The sequence below is a fragment of the Triturus cristatus genome, chromosome 5_1 (assembly GCF_964204655.1).
Source record: "Triturus cristatus chromosome 5_1, aTriCri1.1, whole genome shotgun sequence".
Classification (NCBI taxonomy): domain Eukaryota; kingdom Metazoa; phylum Chordata; class Amphibia; order Caudata; family Salamandridae; genus Triturus; species Triturus cristatus.
Genome location: NC_140587.1, coordinates 74,863,887 through 74,885,685, shown reverse-complemented (window position 1 = coordinate 74,885,685; position 21,799 = coordinate 74,863,887). Strand labels below are relative to the sequence as shown.

Genomic DNA, 21,799 nt, shown 5'->3' with positions numbered 1-21,799 from the left:
AAACTGTGATGGGAAAGTGTACGTTTCAGTACAGTCACTTCTCCCCAGTTGAGCTCTAGGATTCTGACCATAACCTTGTAAACAGAACCGACCTATGTGGGGTACGACCCAGATTGGGGATGAGATTTTTCGCTGTCTTTCACCCAGACTAATACTATACCCCGTTGCGTTCCACCCTACATAAGGTCTTAATTCTTCCTTGGGTATGGATGAGTATGCATCGATATCTCTGCTCATATCGGCAACTCCTTTCATTAAGGCCTTATTATTGGTGATAGGTCTGATGGAGCGCGGTTGTCGCGGGGAGTTGACATCTAGGGCAAAGAGAAACATGGTCTGGAATGCCCATGACGATCCATTGTAACTAAATGGCAGCACCAGATAGGGAATACCCTTATTAATGGTATGTGGCATTAACTCACACACCCAGCAATTGGTTGTATTCATGACTAGTTGGTGCTGGTGCAAGAGCTGAATAAACGAGTTATTTACAAATTCTGATCGTCTGGTTTGTTCGTGCTCAGGCAGAGGGTGAAAAGAGTGTGAGGAGGCAGTAGAAAGAGGTATAGGCTGTACAGTGGGTGCAATGGGCTCTTGAGAGGAGAAAAATACAAATCCAACGGTGAACATTATCATACTACACAGTATAAATAGGCACAAAAATACAAAACATTTGCTCTTCATAAGTTTACATATCCTTGCTTTAAAGTTCATTTCCTCAACGGGTCTCTCCATCTTAAAAAACTCCATCCTCTAATCGGGCCGCTCTCGGCGGATGAGTTTCTTCTGCTAAGGAGTACGCCTGTCAGCCCAGGGAACGCCCTAGACCAACCAGAACCGTTGACCTAACGTCTTCGGCCTGTACCCCAAAGTCTTGGCACCGCGACCCTGCGGCTGAACCCGGATGGTGGTTCGAAAAACAAAAATCAAGAAAGTCCTTCAGATGGGAGAGCTATAACGTCAAAAAGGAAAAGGTAAGGAAATCTTTATTTGTCCATAGGCCTTGGTCTCAAATTATAGCGGAGACGGCCAGGTACTGTTTGATCTTGAAACAAGAGTTCAGGCTCTGTGGTGTCCAATCGATTTGACGGTGGCACAGCTTCTTGCAGAATATCGTTACTCTCTTGGTCTGAAGCTGTGTCTCTTATGCGTGCATCACTGAATGGTACAAAACGAGGTACAGTGTCTGTCTCAGAGTCGGCGATACCCTCCTGGACCCACCGGTCATATGGCAGAGGCAAAGGGATCCTCTTCACGTGGGCGCCGTGGATCCAGTTCCTTTTCCCCTTTACTCGAACAGCTGATCTTGTAGAGAGTAGCACAAGGTGGGGGCCAATCCAGCGAGGCTCATCGTTGGTTTTCCGCTGAAAATTTTTCACCAAAACCCACGCGCCTGGTTCGATAGGGTGTCCAGGAGCTTCAGAAGCCGGCGGGAGAGTATCATGCACCTGTTGGTGTAAAACACGCAGTTTAACAGTCAAATCATACAAGTAATCGAGTAGTACTGGATGCTCGATTTCACTGAATTTCGTAGGCCTTGGCACACCCCATACGTTGGCCGGGCGGCCAAAAACCACTTCATAGGGACTAAGTCCCACTCGTGAGTGTACGGTCATTCTGGTGGACAGGAGTGCTAAAGGCAGAGCGTCAGGCCATTTAAGACCGGTGCTCGCCTGGATTTTGGCCAGCTTGAGCTTTAGAGCGCCGTTGTAGCGCTCTACTAATCCAGCTGATTGGGGGTGATTTGCAGCGTGGAATTTCTGTTTTATACCTAGCCCCTCACACACATTCTTCATCACTTTACCCACAAACTCACTTCCATTATCACTCCATACCATTCTTGGCATTCCAAACCTAGGGAAGAATTCTTTCACAAGGGCTTTGGCTGTGGTTAGAGCAGTGTTGTCCTTTAGAGGATAGGCCTCTATCCATTTTGAAAAAGCGCAAACAACCACCAATACATATTTCAGGTTGTTGCACCTTTCCATGTGGATAAAGTCCAGCTGCAAAACTTCAAATGGATATGATGGAGGCACAAAATGACCAGCTGGAGTTGGGGTTCCCCTACCAGGGTTGTATTTCAAGCATACCATACAATTCTTGACCACATTCTCTGCGCACTTGGGAATCCCAGCATTCTGCCATACTGGAGCCAACAACTTACAAATTCCTTTCGTACTGATGTGTGCCATTCCATGTGCCATCGTAACTACTGGAAGCACATATGCATCAGGCAACAACCATTGCCTATGTTTTGTCAGATCAATCCAACAACCATTCTCATCCAACTTACCCATACTTTCTTTCCACTTGCTTAATTCTTTCTCTGTGGCTTCAGCTTGAAGCGACTTCACACTTTCTATTGTGTTTTCACACATTCCAACATCACCAACCCATCTTGCGGGGCCTGCCACATACATTCTAGTCTTCACATCCTGTGCTGTTTCTTTCGCGATTTCATCAGCAAACGCATTCCCACGTCCAACATCATCTGTGATTTTCCTGTGCGCACTATTTTGAAAAAGCGCAAACAACCACCAATACATATTTCAGGTTGTTGCACCTTTCCATGTGGATAAAGTCCAGCTGCAAAACTTCAAATGGATATGATGGAGGCTCAAAATGACCAGCTGGAGTTGGGGTTCCCCTACCAGGGTTGTATTTCAAGCATACCATACAATTCTTGACCACATTCTCTGCGCACTTGGGAATCCCAGCATTCTGCCATACTGGAGCCAACAACTTACAAATTCCTTTCGTACTGATGTGTGCCATTCCATGTGCCATCGTAACTACTGGAAGCACATATGCATCAGGCAACAACCATCGCCTATGTTCTGTCAGATCAATCCAACAACCATTCTCATCCAACTTACCCATACTTTCTTTCCACTTGCTTAATTCTTTCTCTGTGGCTTCAGCTTGAAGCGACTTCACACTTTCTATTGTGTTTTCACACATTCCAACATCACCAACCCATCTTGCGGGGCCTGCCACATACATTCTAGTCTTCACATCCTGTGCTGTTTCTTTCGCGATTTCATCAGCAAACGCATTCCCACGTCCAACATCATCTGTGATTTTCCTGTGCGCACTGCATTTCATAATCGCAACTTGCAACGGTAGGGTCAGCGACTCAAGGAGATCATTCACCAACTTGCCATTCTGAATTTTAGCCCCATGCGAAGTCAGGAATCCACGTTCTTTCCACAATTGCCCAAAACTGTGAGCCACGCCAAAGGCGTACTGGCTATCCGTGTAGATATTCACTCTCATTTCTTCAGACAACACGCATGCTCTTGTGAGGGCGATTAATTCTGCTGCTTGGGCCGAATTATGTGGCACACGTGCAGTTTCCACAACTGTGTGTAAAGTCGTGATAGCATATGCAGCAGTCGTGTCACAATTCGGGAGCTTGAAACACGAACCATCCACCCATAAAGTACCATCACACTCAGTCAGGGGAGTATCTTTGAGATCTACTCTCCCTTTCGTCTCTTCTTCTGTTCTGAACAGACAGTCATGGTGCTCAATCTCATCTAGGTCTGCTGGATTTGGCAATAACGTAGCTGGATTCAACGTGTTGCATCTCTTTATGTGTATATGATTTGCTAACAGTGTCAGCTCATAGCCTGATAATCGCGCACTAGTTAAGTGTTGCGTCTTGGTCCTGTTTAATAATGTGTCCACAGCATGTGGAACCATAACGATCAGTGTGTTATCCATTACCAGACCAGCAGATTGTCGGATAGACATAGCTGCAGCGGCTGTCGCTCTTAGACAACTTGGCAATGCCCTCGCTACAGGGTCCGAGGTTGACGAAAAATATGCGCATGGGCGCGGTCTGTCACCAAAAGGCTGTGTTAACACTGATAATGCACACCCATCTTTCTCGTGAACATACAATGTAAAAGGCTTGCTGTAGTCAGGGGTACTCAACACAGGAGCTGAACACAATGCATTACGTAATTCCACAAAACTTTTCTGGCACTCTTCAGACCATGGGATAGGATTCGGTGTGTCTTTGCATGTTAATGCTAACAAAGGTTTTGCCAACAGGGAAACATTGGGGATCCAGTGCCTACAGTATGAGGTAATGCCCAAGAAAGCACGCACTTCTCTCTGTGTTCTTGGCACACTCAACTGTGCAATGGCTTGAATTCTCTCTGGGGTCAGTTTCCTTCCCTCCTTCGATAAGAGATGACCTAAATAGGTCACTTCTTGTCGACAATATTGCAGCTTTGAGAGAGACACTTTGTGATGGAAAGCAGATAAATGACGCAACAATGACAATGTGGCTTCTTTGCAGATCTTTTCAGTATCCGCGGCGATTAGTAAATCGTCAACGTACTGAATCAGGATAGCGCCACTAGGTAAAACAAGTGCATCAAGCTGCGCTTTCAAAGCTTGGCTGTATATTGATGGACTTTCACAGTAGCCCTGGGGAGCGCGTTTGAAGCGGAAGCTTCGGCCTCCCAGACTGAAGCCAAAAATGTCTCTGCTCTCCTCTGCAATTGGGATGCTAAAGAAAGCATTCTTTAAATCGATCACTGAAAACCATGCAGCAGAGGCTGGAATCATGGTTAACAAGGCAGTTATATCAGGGACAACTGGAAACTGTGGCAGAACAATCTTATTAACCTCTCTAAGATCAATCACAAATCTGTAAACAGGTGGCTGTGAAGGGTCCGTTCGTTTTAAGACAGGTAAAATCGGACTGTTGCAAACGTTGCCTCTTGTCTCTTCAATTACACCCTTATTAATCAAATCGCTGACAATTTCTAACAATGCTTTCTGACCTTCATTGGAAATTTTGTACTGGGGAATACGTGGCAGTCTGACATTAGCCTTTAAAGTTACCACGTATGGCGGTATTTCCAAGAGACCCACATCATTGGGACCAGTAGCCCAAAGGACATCTGGAAGGGATGACAATTCAGGTGGCATTGCATTTTTAGACAAGTACATCGGGGAAATCACTTTCTTGCCTAATGTAAGTTGTACTCCTGACGGTGAACAATACAGTGTAGCATGTAATCTTTTTAGCAAATCTAATCCTAGCAAATTCTCACCACAACCTGTTGTTAGGATCAGGGGTGCTTTCAGCTCGCAAGGTCCAATAGAAAGTGACATGGGACTAGAAATCGGGTTTCTAACTGGGGCGCCAGAAAAACCTTCTGAAACATTTATGTCGCCAGACAAAGGTGCGCCAGGGAGTTTTGAATGCATAATTGAACTCTTTGCAGCACCAGTGTCTAGCAGAAAGGGCTCCGTTACATTTGCTGTAGTCACCTCAACATACGGTCCGCTCTGATCCACTGGTACTGAAACAACTCCCTCTCTCTGTCTACGGCTGTCCTAGTAATCATTATTTTCTGCATTGTCATCTTCTGCATAATAATCATTATTGTAGTACTGAGCTGTATCACTAGTCGTGTTGGCTTGCTGGTCAAAGCTATTGATGGTATTTTGAGGCGGAAGAGGACGCGCGTTCTGGGGAACATTTCCACGCCCTCTGCCTCTTGGAGCTTGCTGACCACCCCTACCTCTTGCGCCATACGTATTACTGTTACGCTGCATTAATTTAGGGCAACTATATTTAAAATGACCTTCCTCTTTGCAGTATGAACATTGGTTGGGACCTACAGGGACACGTGGTTGATAATACCCATTCATTTGCTGATTATGCTGAAATTGTTGGGGTTGGTGATAGACACCTTGGGGTTGCCTATAATTATTCTGACCTCCACGCGGCGGGTAAGCCTGCTGCAAAAGGACCTTCGTCTTCAATTCTTTCGTTTTCTTATCTGTTCTATCTTTTGTCTTTATCTCTGTTTTCATAATACTGTGCAGTAGCCAGTATTTGCGCTGAAGAGGAAACAGCCCAAGAACTTTCTGAATCTTTTAACTTTTTACACAGGTCAGGAAGTAAATTCTGCACAAATTTATCCACAAATAACCGTTGGCCACCCTCAGTACTCATATCTTGCCCACTGTGGTCAATAAACGTTTCTTCAAACCTGGTAAAGAAGTCTGACACTGTCTCGTCTTTCTTCTGCTTGCATGCAGATAGCTTGTCCCAATTTACGCGCATCGCGGGCATTATTGTCTTCATATACGTGATGATTCTACCAGGGAGTTCTGCTATTAAAGGCTCAGGTTTCGCGCCACCAGTTTGTCTAGCGTCAGCGGCAATGATGTCAGCCCATGTAGCACCTAGTTCTGCGTCGTGATCTGCATTACGAATTGATCCCCATAGGGGCTGTGGAACAACATTACCAAACAACATGTCTATGTCTGCCAGATTCATAACGCATGATCCTGCCATCTGTGACAACTCTTTATAATATCCTGCAGGGTTTTTACGGGGATCAGGCAATGTCTGCTTAAGCGCTAACACCTCAGAACGCTTCCAGGGAACATGTACCCAAACACGCTGAAAATGCGCTGGCATTGCAGCAATACCATTAGCGGCATCAGCTGCAACGGCGTCCTTCCATACCGGAGGGACTTCTCTCATGGGGTATTGTCGCGCTTTTACCTTTTTCCCCACAAGGACATCTTGTTCAAACAATGACTGTTGACAATCATCATTCCTGAAGGACAATACAACCGCAACTGCTTTATCTACGTCGCGATCCACAATTGTACCAGTTCCAAAATCAAATCTCACTCGACACAATTCCTGCGGGCTCGGGTCTTTACCATTATCATGCAATTCCTCACAGAGAATTTCGCACATTTTCTCAAACACATACCTCTGTTTTGGGGCATCCCATTGATGGAAAATGTTGACAACTGATTCCACATCATATAGTGAAGGGAAAACAATCCATCTACGTGCCATACGATCTATTACCTTTTTCTCATCGGGGTTAGGCAATTGACTGCGCAATTGCTTACGCTGTAAGCCAGGAGTCGCACTAGATGACTCAAAAAGAGGCGACATTAACGTAGTAACCACATTAGCTAAACGCTGTCGCGCTGAAGGAGAAGTTGAGGCGAAAACAGGGGGATAAACAGAGGGGAGAAAAGAGGATGCAGAAACAGGTACTTGAGTAGTGTAAGAAGGGGCGCCAGGGAAAACCGCTGGCGTGCTAGGCAAAGTTGCAGGAAGCGCGGGGGCAACTGGTAACACAACTGGCGGCCCTTGAGAGGGCTGCGCTATAGGGATAGGAGCCGGCTGCGGAGCAGCTGGCGGCTGTGGCAAGGCTTGCGGTACATTAACTGGAGGTGGCATATTCACAAGCTGGGGAGGCGCCGTGGCATTTTGTGCATACGGGGGTGGTGAACTCAGCAAATGCGACATCAGGGGATCTTTCTCCTTTTCTTCTAACTCATTCTGCTTAGAATGCGGTAAGGCTGGGTAACATTTGTCGATCCCTAGCTTACGCTGCCTGTGCAATTGCTCATTCATCTGCTCCTCCTCATTGTCTTTGAATTGTACAGCTGCTTGCATTACTGTCATACCTTTTTCTCTCTTACTCTTTTTCGCTAGCTTAATTTCCTTCTGTTTGGCTTCCTTTCGCCATAAGCGGAAAGAATCAAACATCGCCGGCCGGGCTTTCTTTTTAAACAATTTCACTTCCAAATTATCTAAAATATCGGTATCGAAACTACCATTTTGGGGCCATTTTAAAACACCGTCTTTTCTGGTGTAATGCATCCATACTTCGTTATATGCAATGGGGCCTACGCCATGTTTTACATAAAGCTCATAAGTTGGAGTTCCAATCGGAGGAACCGGACATGATTCCTCTAACTGGAAATCCCTTCCACAACCCAAACAAAACAATCTACCAAATATTCTAGAACCAGGCATCTTCGCTCACTAGTCTAGTTCCAAACTTCAAAGGATTATCGATTACGATAGTCTCGTGAATACACGAGTCCTCTGGCTTTGGCGTTTGCAAACTCCAAATTTCCAAATCAAAGCGATCCCGAAGGATGCCAAATAAATGGGAGACGCTCCACTTATACTTAACTGAATATTGATGATCGATGGCGTCACCAGAAGACTCTCTCGATTGTTTCGCTCTACCAAACTCGTCAAGGGTCCAAAACAGGTCGATTAATCAGGGCAGCAGTCCTTCGTAGCCGTCGGGACGCGGAGAACCTCGCAGAAAAGACTTTCGGACCACGTCGACATGCAGGGGTCGATGAAGTGGCGGCCTTCCTCCAGAATTTCCACACGAAGCTCCTCACGAACCTCTGGCTTGGACTGGTACAGCTGAAATCGCCCAACGTTGGGCGCCAAACTGAAGTACTGGGTATTTTAAGCCCAGCGGTGCAGGGGCACACACCCTATGACTTCTGGGTTCTCCCTGTTTCAGACCTACAGAAACACAGAGTCTTCTGGGTGAAGTCAAAGAATTGTTTATTGGCTGCAGACCAATTACAGGTATCCTAGAAGTACAACAGCGTGTATGTTCTCAGGAGACTGCTGAAAATCACAGAAACGGGCTTCTTCTTAAATACAGTTTTTCCTGCTTCAGGCATACATTCCTAGGTTTATGATACGGCAATATACAAGTGTACAGTTCAAACGAAAGAGCAGAGTCATGATGACTATCCCACATTCCAGTTAAGCCAGCCCACAATTATTTACACAGCAAGGCTCAGATCCCACATCAGATATCGATAGGCCCCAATAAACATGAGCATCTCCTGTTTTGGGAAACAGGCCATAAAGCAGGAACAAGCAGGTGCGAAAGAGATTAGCCGGAGGCTTGTGTGGGATGAAAGGACTTTATGGTGTGTCAAGCCCTGATGCTAATCACAGGTGGCCGGAGGAAGGGGAACTCGTGAGACCAGTTTGACCTGGGGCAGCGGAGCCAAGCTGCCCAGGTCACAGAAGAGTCAAGGAAAGGCACATGTATTGTAAGGCCCGTATTTGCTTCATTATAGCCTATGTGAGGGCAATCATAAGATGGCCACCGCTTCCAAGATGGAACCCGCGTAGTGGTGCAAAATAACGTGTACACAGTGCATTCATAGCTAGAACGTTATATAAAGCACTTGTACATACCGCATTAACCATTTGCGGTTCGCTACTACCAGGATAGACAGGGGTAGGGCCCTGTCCCCTACGCGGTCCCGAATATTAAAGTACGAAATTGTTTCAGCTGTCAGCCTTACAATAATTAAAACTAAGATTTAAAAACAGCAAAATATACAAAAATTCTTCAAAACATATACAGTACAGTCAACTGGGCGGCATAAGAACAATTGGGCACTATATTCCATTCCAATAGACTGATCAATACATTCATCAAATATATAAAAGTGCCAGGAAACAATAAAAGAATATTCAACTCAGTCGAAAACTCACATGTTAAAAAAATATACTCAGTAAAATCAGCTGGACGACATGGTAGCTTTTAGGTACTGTATTCCATCCCAATAAAAAACAATCATCGAATTTGTCAAACTTATAAAAGTGCAAGTGCAGAGGAATATTAGGAAAGCATACATTTTAGACAACAATTAACAGCACAATGCTTGAAGGGATGTACATGAATCTGCATTGGCTATCTGTTTGAATTGATACCTAGCATGGTAGGCAGCTCTCTCAAGCAAGGCATACAAATTATCCGGCTTAAAACAAAGTGCCAATGCCGATTGAACACATCTAACCCAATAGAATTTAAAAAGGGGAAGGAGCCATCGCCTTCGTGCAGGGCGTATGTTTTACAGAACAGCATAAATTGGGTTAAGTTGTCTATCCCTCCGAAGCTACAGTCACAGTGGTCCCATCCAGCAGCCAGCCTATGTAATTGAATTAGGTAAGCCCTAGGTTGCAGAATACCCAGCCGGTATTTTACATACATCATACGCCTAAGTTTGGGGTATATCACATCCAGGTACCCAGTATAAGGAAAACTATAGGCGTTTTTGAAATAAAAAATACACAAGATAGATCCTCAACTAAACGCCAAGCACTTCCTTTTCTGCATGCCCTCATGGTACCAATCTTTAATCAGATCAGCAGTATGCTGCTTTACTGTAGAGGGATCTGCCCAGAAGGACTCTATCTGCAGCTCGTTTAAGATATTCTGTACATGGGTAGACCATGTGATCCCCCCATGGTCATCACTGGAGGTAGTTTCTTCTAGGGTTTTCAAGTATCTTGCTGCATTAGGGTTTCTTAACAGCCTAACCCAATAAATCTTTGGCCAGAGGGCCGATACTGCCGATGTAGGGGTGAAATTGAGCTATAGAGTGCCAGTAAAGGAGTGCCCGGCCCCCAACTCAGCAAGGCTCTTAGGAAGTTGTTCTCAGCTACTTGCAATGATCATACATTGGCATCCCTCCAGAGCTCTACTACTGCCCTTTGTTTATATATTTACAATATGACACTAATGTGACACTGATCGCTCCGCCTGCTCACCTTCAGTGTTCTGGCGCATGCTCAGATTCCAACAGATTGATCTACATGAGCTTTGCCATTCCTAATTTGTCTCTCTCTGATCATTCATCCCTGAACTTAGCCTGTCCTTCTCTTACCCTACCTCACTCTTCCCCCCTCTATTTGAACTCCCTGCCCCATCTCTGTATTTTTACAAGTTTCTTTAAATCTGTAACAGAGGACAGACCAATCCACTAATTATTGTGCAGATTCCTATATATTTTCTCGGTCATTGACTAGTTAGCACGACTGCTCTTTGAAATCAGTTTAATCGTTCATAAGCAATTGACTCCAATATAAAGCAAGTACAGATAATTATAATGGTACAAAGAACCTAAAACACAAGTGTAAGAAAGTGGGTTTCTGTTGCAGTAACCCCCCCCCTTTTTTGCCTAAATAGCTGATGCACTTTTCCTTGTTGTGCCCTGGGCTCCTGCCAATCAGGTGCCCAGGGCCTGTGAACCTACCCTAAAAACTGCTTAACAGCAAAAACCCAAATTGGCAAACCCTGGCCACATGTCAGCCCCTGGTAAATGGTACCCTAGGTACCCAGGGCATTGTGACCAGGGAAGGCCTCTAAGGGCTGCAGCACTCATTGTGCCACCCTTAGAGGCCCTGTACCCTAACACACACACACACTGCTCTTGCAGGCTGAGTGCCTGGATACAAGACAAAACAGAGAGTCGACATGGCACACACCCCTCTGTGCCATGCCCACAACCTACACTGCCCTGGCATACATCAGCCACCCCTCTAGCTGGGTGCCCTATGCCAGTGGCGTGGACACAGAGGCAGGAGCCCTGTGCCCCTACAGTACCCAGGTCCATCCCTGGGTCCTGTAAGTGCAGTGCTGCCAGCTAAGAGTATATGGTGCTGGGAGCTTGTCAAACACGAACTCCACAGCACCATAATGGCAGCACTGAAGACTGAGAAGTTTGGTATCAAACTGCTCAGCACATTAAATCCACACTGATGCCAGTGTGTGATTTAATGTACAAAGCACCACAGAGGGCATCTTAGAGTGGCCCCCTGAAACCTAAACCTACAATCCACGTCTGTTCTGAGGCTGCCTAGGCTGCCACACAGCAGACATGTTGCTGGACCCCTGGGTAGGAGAGCCCCTGCTCTCCTGGGTCTGCAACAATGCACATCCTGGGCGAGGTGCTAAATCTCCTCCCCCAGGATGGGCAGGGGGAAGCTTCAAAGGCATTCCGCCTCTGTGAGCTTCCCCAGGCCACTGCAACCCCCCACTCTGGCGGGAAGCTTGGCCGGAAACCCCAAATAAGGACAGGGGATGTGTCAGCCTGCCAACCCCACCCCTCAGGTGGAGGAGGCGAGGTGAAGCACATCTCCGGGCTCTCGCCATCTTGAAGATGGGAAGCACTGCCCAATCAGGACTAGGCTCCTGCCCCCCTCCCACAGGAGAGAGGCAGGATAGGGGGTGTACCCACCCCAGGACAGGGACCCATTGGCCCCTGCCCTTCACCTACATGTAACGCCCCTAAATCTAGTATTTAGGGGCACCCTGAACCTTTCCTTCCCCAGATCCCAGATTCGAAACTACAAGAAGAGCAAGAAGAACAAAGACCTGCCCTGCAGCTGCTAAAAAGAGGAAGACACCAACTGCTTTGGCCCTAGCCCTACCGGCCTGTCGACCCTCGAACCTGCTCCTGCTCCAGCGCGGCATCTCTCGTGGCCAGCAACCTCACCAACCCCGGAGGACCTGGCTACCTTTTGGCTCTAAGCCCCTGGGACTCCCATGAGTAGAGGCTCTACTCGAAACATCTCTAACCCCTGGCAGCAGCCCGGAACCGCGAACCCAGCACACTCTGCACAAGCCGAGCCTGGCCAGTGCCGGAGTGAACAAAGACCCTGAGGACGACCCCACGGCGACTGTGACCCCGAGTCCAGCACCCAAGGACCTCCCTCGACATTCCTGAAGAAGCCTGCAGCCTCAGAACCAGGTGCCCCCCCCCCAACCGCGATCAACTGAGGGTAAGATTTCCCGACACCTAAAGGCACCCCTGCACGCGGCGCCCCACGGCGCCCCCTGTGTCCAACCCCGGGGTACCTACCTATCCTCCAACTACCCAACTTACCTCTGGCAGTGGTGGTGGCACCTGAAGAGTCCTCGTCCCCGAGCTTGCAGTCTTTTTCCTAACCGGAGATTTCCCGTTGACATCCATTGAGCGCCCGAAGGCTCAAAAGCACTCTGCAGCCAGCCGCCCGAGTGGCCCTGGCAGTGAAAACTCTACTCCTTCCTACTTCCCCACTTGCCCTGAGTAAGTGACCAGGAGCCCAGCTCCCACAGCTGCGTGGCTTGCCAGTCAGCAGCCACCAAACAAGGCCCCCTTATCCGTCATAGGATAACATTGGGCCTAACTCTCTCTGCACCCGGCCGCCCTAGAGCCGCTGAGGGTGAACCAACTGTACCTACCTGACCCTGGGAGACCCCTGAGTCTGTGCCCAGAACCTCAACTCTGCCAGTCGAGTACTTACCCTTAAACCGCAAACTCTATTTTCCTCATAGGGTAACATTGACTGGCTTTTTCCTGAAATTTCTTCTAAGTGTGGACTTTTCAAATCTTCAAATATTCACCAAAAATTAGCCGAGTGACAAAAACGAATTTACTCACCTGTTCCTAGGTGAACTCCCAGTGCTGGATCTTGGTGCCCAGCACTGACTCTGAAAAATCTCTACAACTGTACTTACCCTTAACTCAATTTTCTTCCATAGGAAACCATTGACTGTTTTTCTGTGAAATTTCTTCTAAGTGTCGATTTCTGCAATCTTTAAATATTCTTCAAAAATCGAATAATATTTGAAAACGTAATTGCTTACCTGTTTTGGATAAAGGTCCCAGTACTGAGTCTAGGCACCCAGTACTGGATTACAAAAGTAACGAGAACATACCTTACACATTAGTGGAGGAGCTGCCGCTGATAAGATGGCAGTAATTAGGTCTATGAAGGTATTTAGGACTATAATGGCAGTGCATGGTCATGTGTGCCAGCACCTGGGCATGTCTGGTATTACTGTTGCACAAGCGTGTGACTCTGAGACGGGCCATATGGTATTGTATGTGGAAATGCCAAGCTGTGCTTTTATATACTTGCCGGACTAGTGCATAGGAGCTGTGCTTGGGCATATGGCGTATGAAGCTGTGAATATATGGATGCGATTGTTATGGAAGAAAGCGAAGCCGTTTGGCTTCGCCTGTCCTTGTCTTTGTTTGCAAGAATCGGCCAATTCAATGAGGAAATCAGATAATGCTTACTTTACCTAACCCTTACTCTGAAGCTTTCTTGACTATCAGGATGGTACCGGTGCCACAATGGCTTTGGTCTCAAAGGATATATTGGTTGTTACATGAGAGCACATTTCCGCCTTGCAGGTACTGAACAGTACTGCCGCTCTCCCTTTACCCTGCCACTGATTTCTAATCTTTGGGGTGTATCAAGCTGCCCTTCTCTCTTTTTTTTTTTAACCTCTGTTTTTCCATCTATTCAATAGAAGTGACCACAAGGACATTCTAGAAGATGTGGGTGACAATCAACAGTCTGGCTATTCACAATGTAAGTTATTCGAATGATACCTCTGTCGGTCTGTGTTCGATCATAGGGTGATTAGTTGTTTGACTTTAATGTAGGATGCATGAACACAAAAAAACAAAGTGAGCCTGCTTAGGTTTTGTTTGCCCTGTAATTATAACCTAATCATCATCTAAGGGCCTTCTTAAGAGCTTGGCGTTGCAGGAGCGTGAGCGGGATCACCGCCAACCCCATGTACAAACCGCCTGCAAGATCAGGAGTTTTCTTCTGCCTGGTGGGTGGTTCTTTTGTGTTCCCAGGGCAGTGCCTATGAAATAGGCACCACAATGGGAACGTCAAAGAGAGTACCTGCACGGCATGGACTACTGCAGTCCATGCCGTACAGGTACTGGTGTGCATGCACACAGGGGGGCACATGTTTGTGCCCGCTTGTGTGCATCCACATGGCGCAAGGCACAAGTGGGCCCTATAGAGCCTACTTTGTTTCCTCACCGCCATTAAAAGTGTGGTGGTGAAGAAACTCGTAATATGCTTGACTGGGCCACAGCTGCCCCGCCAAGCATATTGAGGCCTCAATGCCGCCGCGCTACTGCTAGGGATCCCTGATCCCTGGCAGTAGTGATGGCCTTAGGGCGGCCCGACCGCCATGGTCGTAATGGGGCGGTCGATAGACCTTCACCACTGTGCCCCCGTGAGTCTGGCAGTCCATGAACTGCGAGACTCATAATAAAGCCCTAAGTTGTAATTGTATTTTTTCACTTAGTTGCCAATTGTACTTAGTATTGTGTAAGAAGGAACCTTTCATTTTATTTCAGAAGGTTCTTTAAACACCTATTAACTCCTTTTATACAAGGGCTTTGGACTAACCAGGCATGGGGCTCCGAGGCAGCTGTCAAGGAGATGGGCTCTCCGAGGCATAGCAGGGCGCCCATTTATAGAAGATGTCTAAAGCTTCTATGACCGGCTCACACGATTAAAGTGTCAGGACTCTAGGAGGCAAGTGTTAGAAAGAGATCACGGGAAATGATGAAACTGAGCAAGAGTCCTTTTCTTGTATCGAAAAGATGAAGCTCAGCTCTTCCCCAATATACTCGCAGAGCGATTGTTGAGTTTCACATCTCGGGTGCCAAGTGCCCTCCTCGCCCCTCTGACCTGAAGTCCACCAGTAGGAAAGCTTGGGTGCTGTAGGTTACAGAATGAGGCTGGCCATCGTTGGCTTTTCCCGCTCCATGCAAGGGGCTCTATTATTTCTCCAACAGTGCAGACCTTGCCTTGCCATGATGGTGCCCTGGCTGGATGGCACTTTAGGCAGTGCCTATATTGCTTATTGGTTAGCTTGGCTTCATATCTTGCATTATCCACCAGTCCTTATGGTTTCCCTTGTGTTTTGTTATACTGTTTCCGTTTTTAGTTTTTTCTAGTATACAGGGAATGACTTTACTATGCCATTTCTGATCTAGATGTGTTTATTTTTTGATGTGTCTTATAACTGTTACTAACAATTGCCAGCAGCCGTGAGCTTGGCACACGTTTCGTATTCATCTTACCCTTAGCCTGTTCTCATCTTCCTCCAAATGTATTTCTGCTAAATGCTCAATAATATAACCACATATCATGAATCATGTAAATTGTATTATTTTTTCAATATAAATTAATATTTATATAGGCTTTTTGGCTTTGTGGACAGCACAAATCCTATGTTGATAAAGCTGTAATAGAGACCAAGAATGGGAGGGTAGTGGGTGGTACCGCTGCCCACATTGTACACTTCTCTTATGCATGGGGCCCGGAGACCCCAGTCTGGAAAGTGCACCACCCAAACGAGACACTGACAAGACAATGAACTGCTTCTGGGTAAAGGTCATGTCTATTTCAAGTATGTGAAGAACACAACATAACATGTACATTGTTAGGGTCAAGTGGGATAAACACCATACAGCAAATGTTGAAGTACATCTGTCAAAATCTAGAGTAACTCACACTAAGTGAATGAGCGCATATCCCTAAACTCTACGGAAAGCATACACACTGTTTACACAAGGCCTCCAACATGAACACTCCAACACCAAGTTGTTTGACAATCCTTCATCCCCTGCGGACCACACAGGTGGAACCACCTGCATCTCTACAGGACAGTACCAACTCACTGTCCCCAGGGTTCGGCCACTCCGACACCAGGCTCCAGGCAGTCTGAGAAGCTACAGCCCCATGCCCTACAGTGGTAAATAGGAGCACATGCCCCTAGGCCGGTGTGTACATCCCGTACATGGTTCAGGCTTGCTGCATCCCACCCTCAGTGCTGCTTTAGGAAGTATGATATGGAGGTCAGTCAGTCAGTCAATCAGCTTTATTTCGACTTATTTGTCATAAAAGCAACATACATAGATATTAAAAACATGTACAATACACAGTCCAGATTCCAGGCAATAAGTGAGGATATCAATCACAATAAATTCTATCACAGCTATGCTAAAAACAATATAAATTAGTTAAAAGCCAGATAATATTAAAAAAATTATTATAATATATTTAAGAAAGGGGAAGGAAATAAAATTCATGGTGTCTAACCAAGCAAGAAGGTTATATAATCAGCCTTTAAATATTATAGCTTACATCCTTTCTGATTCCTTATAAGATATACATTGAATAGGAATCTACTTAAGCTGAACACTATTGGTTGTGAAGTATTTGACTTAAGTGTACGTTCTGCCTCTTTGAAAAGTCTAAACCCCATGTTTTTACACAAGGGTTTAATCCATTGATCCCTTGGCTTTTTATAAACTGGGCAGAAAAACAGTACATGAGCATCATTTTCTTTTGCTTCTTGTGAGCAAAGGGTACACAATCCTCTATCATCTTCACTGCCCTTCCAACTACTAGTATTTGCAGAAATCTGCAGGACCCCATATCTGAATTGTAAATACAGTGTTTTGGCTAATGGTGGTCTTATCTCGTCCATAAATTGTTCGAATACAGGAGTATCCTTAATGGACAAGAATTTCTGCGTCAATATACCTAGTGTGGAGCTAGAGGATACTTCATTCTTTACGTATACCCAAAAAGCAGATTTCAAAAGTTTTTTTGAGATTGGTAACATGTTCTGGGGGTTTTCCCAAAAATGGGAGAACCCAAGCTTTCTAAACCACTGGGAAATATGTTTTAACCAGGGAATATTTTTATATTCATCAATCCTAATTATTTCTAACAGTCCATTCTTGTAGTCACTCAGCTCAGGGGTTGTCCATAGTCTAATCCAATAGAGTAGTGGCCTTAATGTGGCTTGATGGTCAGTCCTTTTAAGGTTAATATCCATGAACACTGGAGTTATCGGTGTTCTTAGTGGTATTTTAAGTAGCCTGCGTATGAAGCTATTCTCTTCCTTCCTAAAAGTGTTGTTGCAGGAGTAACCCCAGACCTCGGCGCCGTATAGTGCTGCCGATTGGGCCTTTGCTTTGAATAGTTCTAGTGCCGGCGTAATTGCTTTGGATTGACTACTGGCGTGCACCTTTAGGATAGGCATTAGATTTTGTTTCAAAGTTAATTTACTTTTTTCCAATTGCCCTTTCCAATGAGGCATGCTATCCAGCATAATGCCCAGGTAATTAAAACTCTCCACATATTCCAATTTCTGATTATTTAAGGCCAAATTCTTTCTAAATGATTTCTGAGGATTTATGGACATATATTTTGTTTTAGATGAGTTTATTTCTAACCCCTTCTCCACACAATAGTTGTTAAAAGTGTTTACTAGGTTTTGTAAGCCTTGCGGGGTTTGCAAGATGAGGATTGTGTCATCAGCAAAGAGCAATGCGGTGATCACCTCGTCTCCTAATTTCGGGGAGTCATGTTTACAATCTTTTAGATAGTTAGGTATATTGTTGACATATAGAGAGAAGAGTGTGGGCGCCAGCACACAACCTTGGCGGACGCCCTGACCCACAGGGATATCCTTTGAAATTTCTCCTCCCTTGCCCCATCTAACTCTAGCATAATTTCCTGTGTGGAGTCTAATTATTTCCTTAAGTAACTCACTGGGAACTGCCATATCTTTAAGGGTGGACCATAGTAATTTGCGGGGTACAAGGTCAAACGCAGCCCTTAGATCAATGAATGCTACATACAAACTTCCCTTTCTTATATTAATATATTTCCAGCAAATACACATGAATCTAAATACTTGATCCACCGTGCTGGTTTTTAACCTAAATCCTGCTTGGTATTTAGATAAAATCTGTGCCCCTTTTATCCACATTAAAAGTCTGTTTAAAATATGTCTGGCAAAAGTTTTTTGTAAAAGGTCTATTAAACTTATAGGGCGGTAGTTGGCTGGATCATAACGATCCCCTTTCTTAAAAATTGTAACGATTTCAGCCCCTTTCCAAGATTCAGGAATTGGTGTCCCAGCCACTATAGAATTACATAGGAAATTAATGTAGGGTCCCCAAATTCCTACATCATGCTTTAGCAAGTCACCGGGAATTTTATCGGGGCCTGGTGCTTTGCCCATTTTAATAGCCTGTAATGCCTCAACAGTTTCTTCTAAGCTAAAATATAGGAGGGTATTGTTGTCAGTTAATCTATTAATCTCTTGGTCCTCCATAGCCAACTCCTCATTGGTGTTACGATATAATTTAGAAAAGTGATCACACCAGGTTTTTTCATCGAGGTATATATCCCTGGATGATCTGCCTTTTTTGTTTCCCTTGGAGATTAGATTCCAGAATGTGGCCTGATCTTTCTGGTGGGCTGCATTTATAAGGTCGTCCCAGAGAGCATCGTCCCAGGCTTTTTTTGCTTGGGCCAATGTCTTTTTGTATGCTAATCTACTATATTGGATTCCCTGGAAGTCCTTTAATTTTACAGCCTGGATCAGGTCAGTCTTAGCTTTACGACAATCTTTATTATACCATTGGTTTGTTGTCGCTAGATGGTTATCTTTCTGGCTCGAGTCCTTTTTATAGATTTTACTTAAATGGGGAGTCAGTGCATCTACTAATTTGTAGTGTAAATCTAGCACATCCTGAGTACCTAGAGCAGGCACTTGGCTTTCCTCCAATATATCGGCAAAGGAATTATATATGTTTATCATCGTTTCATCCTTGGCCAGAATATAGGGCCACTTAATAACGCGCCTATTATTTGAAACCTGGTGTTCTCCTATGGGGCTATTTAGCATGGCTACCGTATTTATATTAGGTGTAAAAGGTTCTGGATGTAACCACAGTTGGAGGGGGAAATGGTCACTCTCTGTTCTACGGTCTATTTTAAAATCTATTATTAGATACCATAGACTCATAGAAACCATTAAGAAATCTATGTGGGACCTATAGTTTCCCCTACCAAAAGTTGGGGCCGCTGGTCTATCGGACTGAAAGCGGCCATTACACGCCCTTAAATCGTGATTTACTGAGGTTTGTAAAATCTGCATAGCTGCTCTTGAATTTTTAACCATATTATTGGACTCTAAGGGAAGGACATTATTAGCTATGTCCTGCTCTTCAAATAAAGTATCCAAGCCCAATACTGGCTCATATTGACAGTTAAAATCTCCTCCAACAATTACCTGCTTACTTGGACTTAAAGTATTTAAAAAAGAATCAAGGAGGTCTATCACCTGTGATTCTTTACTAGGAGGATGCGGTCTATTATATACATTTAGTAAATATATAATTTCTTTTCCCCTAGTTACTATTTTTAATCCCATTAGATCAGGGGAATCAATCGATAGTAGTGTGATGTCTACCTCCACAGTAACCCTTATCCAGATCACCAGGCCCCCAGATGCTCTTCCTCTCGCTGACGGCACTGCGCCAGGACTGAATGTTCTATAGCCCAATCTATGAGGTGTATCTATAGCCCAGGTCTCCTGCAGGAGAATGATATCAAATTTCTCAATGTAGGAGCACCAAACTTCATACTGCATGTTCCTAGTTACCCCTGCTATATTCCATGCTGTTAATCTAACAGATGGGAGTTCAGCTGCACCATCCGCAGTAATGTGTGAGACAATATTTTTATATAATGGCGGCTTTGCAGTAGATAACCCCCCCATTCACAATATGATTGACACCACATTGACCATTCTCGCCCAAGATGGCAATAATTGACCTTGAATTTATATAGGTCTCCGTAGTTGTTCTAGGATAAGGTATCTGGGTATCATGTAGCATTGCCGTGGTCTCCAACCTTATTTGATCAGTTTCATCATTAGGTTCCACTATAGTCAGAATCCTGTCTCCACCTTGTGTTGCTATCTTAGTCTCCACATCTGTCACATTGGCTGACGTTAGTCAGTCATTCAGATCCAGGGTGCTTAATGCCAAATACCTATTGTTTGTGTTTAACTGAAAAGGTAAGCATTGAGTATTGTTTTGGGATATACTTGGAATATTAATCAGTTTATTCCTAGCTAGATGCTGGTAAAAATAACCTAAAGGATGTACACCCACACTATTCTCTCCCAGTACCAATGATGCTGCTCTAAGTAGTACAGTCGCCACGTGTTGGGGGTGTTTGAAATTAACGATTATGCAATCACCTTTGCAAGTTTTCCTGGCACTCCCAATCCATGGGACCCGTCTAGTTGATAGTATCTGATCCGAATAATTGACGGGGAACCCACAGTTGTGGTTTAGCCAGGAAACTGTTTTCCGTTTAAGGGAATCATGTGATTCATTTTGTACATTAGACTGCATAGTATCTAAGGGTGGCACATTTGTGAGTACTATAACATATGGTTCGCATTGTGGGGGTAAATTAATAGAGCGAGTTTTCTTAGCTTGAACCATTGTCCAACCTGTAGAAGGTGGTTCTACATTTGGTGTATTAGTTTTATCCACCATCTGGTTATTTGGTATGGGATTAGGTGGGAGGGTGTTCTCCTTAGTCGGGGCTTGTGCATTTCTTCCCTCTTGCTCCATTGTCCCACCTTGTGATTTGTTCTGAGTATCAATTATTGTAGAAAGAGAGCCACCTAGTCTAAGCACTTCTGCAGATAGTATGTCTATTTTCTCAACTAGTGGTTTAACCACAGCCTCTAATTTATCCTCAAAAGCCTTAATAATACAGGACATACTATTTGTGCTCATATATATATCAGTACCGCAATTTTTGGTCATAGTTCCCTTTTGGCAATAGGAATTTTTGGGAGTAGCTTCACAATTCGATTTGTGCTGTGCCCCACCCCGCTTTGATATCATTTTTCTACATTCCCTTACGGCTCTTTTTTTCGGGGAGCATACTAAATGATCAATTCTAGATTCGTCCGACAGATTCAAAGGTGTGGCGTTAGGGTCTGCAGACGTGAGTAGAGGACATTCTGAAACTACAGGGGACTCAGGTAGCGCCAAAAACTCTGTTAGCAAACATTCAGCGGCTAAGGCATTAGGTGCCGCGATGTTTGTATTAGTGTTAGCAGCATTACTCAGAAGACCTAAGTCAGTGGTAGTAGTATTTTCACGGCCCAGTGATTTCCTTCTATCTTTGTTGATTTGACTTACTACTTTCACAAGGTAGTTGTCCATAGTGGAATTGTTTTTTACCATGGATTAACAGTATGGGGCACAGTTTAATTCAAAGACCCAGTTACAGACTATCTGTAATCGCCCTAGTTGCCCTGATCTTAGGGATAAACTGCTAACATTTTTTACAAACAGCGCATGTGCAACACAATAAATTATAAATTGTATATTTGGTTACACAAATAATGGGAACGGCTACCCTCTTGTTTTGCTTATAAATATGTTTCTTGAATCAAAATGGTTACTGGGAACTCTATCTAGTTTGGTTTTGCTGCAAGTGGTTCACAGCGGGTCAGGAGCTTCAGACAGCAAGGGGTGG

General features: G+C 44.9%; 1 protein-coding gene across 1 annotated transcript in view; it reads left to right on the top strand.

Annotated features, from left to right (window-relative positions):
* LOC146830215 (T-box transcription factor T-like) overlaps nt 1-21,799 on the top strand; it is an 83,689-nt gene that overhangs the window by 41,863 nt on the left and 20,027 nt on the right. The window contains exon 5 of the mRNA XM_085604034.1: nt 13,923-13,984. Coding sequence (XP_085460160.1) covers nt 13,923-13,984 — 62 coding nt within the window. The remainder of the gene's footprint in view (nt 1-13,922; nt 13,985-21,799) is intronic.